Genomic DNA, 3,618 nt, shown 5'->3' with positions numbered 1-3,618 from the left:
TCAGCAGGTGCCAGGGGGAGATGGAGCCTCTCAGCTCAGCCCCCACTCAGGGTCCTTTGTTTCTCCCTCTCTGCCATCTTCCTTCCAGATCAATTTTGTATTTTTGTTCAACATTGTCAGAATCCTAATGACAAAATTACGAGCCTCCACCACATCAGAGACAATTCAGTACAGGTATGTGAATACCTGGGTGTCTTGACCCTGGCAGTGGGGAAATGAGGAGGTCATCTGGGCCTTCCTCTGCTCCAGGCAGAGCCCTCTGTGCTCACCCAGGAAGTTGCTCAGTCTCCCAGAAGCAGCACGGGCAGAGCGGCCCCATCTTCTGCCTGAGTGGGGCCCTGCCTGCAGCGCGGACTCAGGACTCTCATCACCCTCTCATCCCCAGGAAGGCGGTGAAGGCCACCCTGGTCCTCCTGCCTCTGCTGGGCATCACATACATGCTCTTCTTCGTCAATCCTGGTGAGGACGACCTGTCACAGATTGTGTTCATCTACTTCAACTCCTTCCTGCAGTCCTTCCAGGTGGGCACCCCAGCCGCAGGGAGCTCTTCTGACCTGGATGCTCAGAGACAGGGATTGGCGCACACACTCAGAACCCGCCTGGCCCCAGGCGCCAGCTTGGACCTGAGTCCTGGCCTTACTCATTATCCCCGCCTCAGGGCTCAGGCATCCCAGCACTTCCTCTGAGGATTCAGGGTGGCTCCAACCCTGACACCCTGGGACAGGCCACAAAATGTTGAGGAGGCCAGAAACCCAGCTCTAGGCCAGAGAGCACCCCTCACTCAGCCTGGACCTGGTATACTGTAACTGGAGGGATGCAGCCCCTCCAGCTCTGTCCCCTGGGGTCCTGGGTCGGTGTCCCCCGCCCAACCTGTCCCCCACCCCACCCTCCAGGCAGAGTGCTTCCTCGCCAGGTCCTGACTGCTCCCTCCTTCCTTCCTAGGGTTTCTTCGTATCTGTCTTCTACTGCTTCTTCAATGGAGAGGTACAAAGTGGGACCCTCTGGGTAGCCTGGGCTCTCAGGGTCCTCAGACTCCACTTTGGGGTGTTTTCAATCAAGCTGCCCAGCCTTTCAGGAAGGTCTAGTCCTTGGCTCTGCTCGGCTCTGCCCTGGAGGAAGGAGGGGAAAGGGACTCCTCCTGTAGGGCCTACAGCCAGTTTAGAGGGTCAACTATGCAGACCAGAATAGCATGCCAGGGCCCCATGCATGCCCTTGGGGAGCCAGGTGAGTAGGGTGCCCAGGCTGCAGGGTTTCATGGGATACGGATGCCAAAGCAGAGGTGGTGACAGGAAGCTTCCAGAAAGAGGTGAGGCTTCGCTATGCAATCACTACTTTATGGACTCAGATGAAAAGAGACCAGCCCGTAACCTCCACCCTCCACAGAAAAGAACACATGACCTGGGTAGACTCTGGGGGTGCCTGGCAGCAGGTAAAACCTGGCTAGCTAAGGAGACCCAGAATCCAAGTGAGTCACCAGGGAGATGCAAACCCAGGCAGTGGTGGGTGAGGATTTGCAGACACACTCTAAAGCCTGAGAGCTTCCAGATACCCCAGATGGACACAAGCGCCCTCCTGAGGCCACGTGGCCTGCAACTGCAGTGAATGATGGGCACCTATGTAGGCTGTGCCGGTCCATTAAAGATGGGCCTGGATGCAGAGCCCAGCAGTGAAGGCTAGAAACCCAGCTCCAGGCCAGAGACCACTCTGGCCCTGCAGTCCGGAGGGCGGCGGGGAAAGGAGCTGCTGAAGCAAGCAACTGACATTTTTGTTTGTTGGTACTAGATTGAACTCAGGAGCACTCTCCCACTGAGTTACAGCCCCATCTTTTTTTTTTCTTTTCTTTTCTTTGTTTTTTTTTTTTTGAGACAGGGTCTCACTAAATTTCTGAGGCCCGCCTTGAACCTTGAACTGAAGAGTCTCCTGTCTCAGCCTCCTGAATCTCTATGAATCTCTAGGATTACAAGCGTGTGGCAGGATGCCCACGTAATAATGGATATTTATGTATTTATGTAACATTGATTCTGTTCCAGCCACGTGCTGGACTAGAATGCAAGAGATGATCATCTGACAGAATTCTTCCCTTCAGTACAAACAAGAACAGGTCCGACCAGGCTTAAAAATAAATGGAGGTGATGGAGGTGTTCTCTTTCTGTTTCGGGCAGTTTGTGCTGCACAGAGAAGGTGAGGGCTGCAGAGGAGGGGGTGACAGTCCTTCCTAAGGAGGAGGAAGCCAGGGACATGTGCACTAGGGTCACCTCCCAGGCCTGAGGGAATAGAGCCCAGGGGGCTGAAGGGGGTGGTCTACAAAGCCTCTGTTTGCTCTTTTTTTTTTTTTTTTTTAGTTGTAGATGATACAGCACCTTTATTTATTTATTTATTTTTATGTGATGCTGAGGAGTGAACCCAGTGCCTCACAATACTAGGCGAGCCCTCTACCACTGAGCCACAGCCTCCTCTTCAGTCGCTGGGGAGCAGGAGTGTGGGGAGCAGGAGTGGGGTGGCAGAGTGTCCAAAGGAAACTGGACACTTCAGAAGGGTAACTTGAACAAAGGAAGTGGGGGGCTGGGCTTCTCCAGGAGAGTGACAGGGGAGCCTCAGAGAGAGCCTGCAGCAAGGAGGCAATGGGGTCAGGGAAGGACCTTGGTTTTGCCCCCCTCTTTAACAGCTCTGTGAGGGGGTGGGGGTAGGGGACATGGCAGCCTGGTGGGCCACTGAGTTTCCCCTCCCTGCAGGTGCGCTCAGCTGTGAGGAAGAGATGGCACCGCTGGCAGGACCATCACTCTCTCCGAGTGCCTGTGGCCCGGGCCATGTCCATCCCCACGTCACCGACAAGAATCAGCTTCCACAGCATCAAGCAGACAGCTGCCGTGTGACCTCTTATCACCCACCTGTCCATCATCCTCCACCCTCGAGGCAGCTTCCCCACCCTCCTCTGTCTTCTTCCCTGGACCCTCTGGCCGTGCAGGCACTGGTGGCATAGGAGAAGGGAGGGAAGAGGCCAGCCCTCCAGCCGGGCAAGAAAGAGAGGGTGCAGCCACGGAAGAGGCTCCAAGGGACCAGGGCCACTGAAGCCACAAGCCTCCCGCAGGAGGGAGAAGAGGGATCCACCCCCCTGAGAAGAGCGGGTCAGATGTCATTCAACATTTGCCCACTGCCTCCTCTCTTGCTGGATCCGCACTGTAGCTCCATTCACAGATGAAGAAACTGAGGCTCAGAGAAGGCAAGGGTCTGCACCCAAGTCACACCGCTGGTTACCCCACTCATGGTACCCGCTGCTGGTTGATGGGTTGCCTCTGCTCACCGCCTTCCGCCGCCACACTCAGGGGCGCCCTCTGCTGCTGAAGGAGTTAAAGATCAATTCAGCTGGCCCCATCCCAGGGGCTGTCAGCTAGGGAAGCCTCCCCGTGCCCTGCCTCTGTCCATGCTGTCATCTACTCCCTCCCCAGCCGCCCTGCCCCTGGGGCTTCAGGAAGCTTCTGAGCCTGATGTCCCTCCCTGGAGAGACCTTTTCTCATCTCATTGCTGGGGGTGGAGGGGCAGGTGAGAGGGATAGGCAACCAGGGCAGCCATGCGCGTAGGCCAACCAGACACACAGTGGACAGAATGAGGAGCAGGAGT

General features: G+C 56.2%; 1 protein-coding gene across 4 annotated transcripts in view; it reads left to right on the top strand.

The window, feature by feature from the left end:
- Crhr2 (corticotropin releasing hormone receptor 2) overlaps positions 1-3,618 on the top strand; it is a 46,877-nt gene extending 43,259 nt beyond the window's left edge. For all 4 annotated transcript variants that reach the window (XM_015490192.2, XM_015490190.2, XM_015490193.2 and 1 more), the window contains 4 exons: positions 89-174; positions 386-521; positions 943-984; positions 2,733-3,618. In XM_015490192.2, coding sequence (XP_015345678.1) covers positions 89-174; positions 386-521; positions 943-984; positions 2,733-2,873 — 405 coding nt within the window. In that variant the 3' untranslated portion in view covers positions 2,874-3,618. The remainder of the gene's footprint in view (positions 1-88; positions 175-385; positions 522-942; positions 985-2,732) is intronic.

The sequence above is a fragment of the Marmota marmota genome, unplaced genomic scaffold (assembly GCF_001458135.2).
Source record: "Marmota marmota marmota unplaced genomic scaffold, marMar, whole genome shotgun sequence".
NCBI lineage: Eukaryota > Metazoa > Chordata > Mammalia > Rodentia > Sciuridae > Marmota > Marmota marmota.
This window is presented reverse-complemented; position numbering and strand designations above follow the sequence as displayed.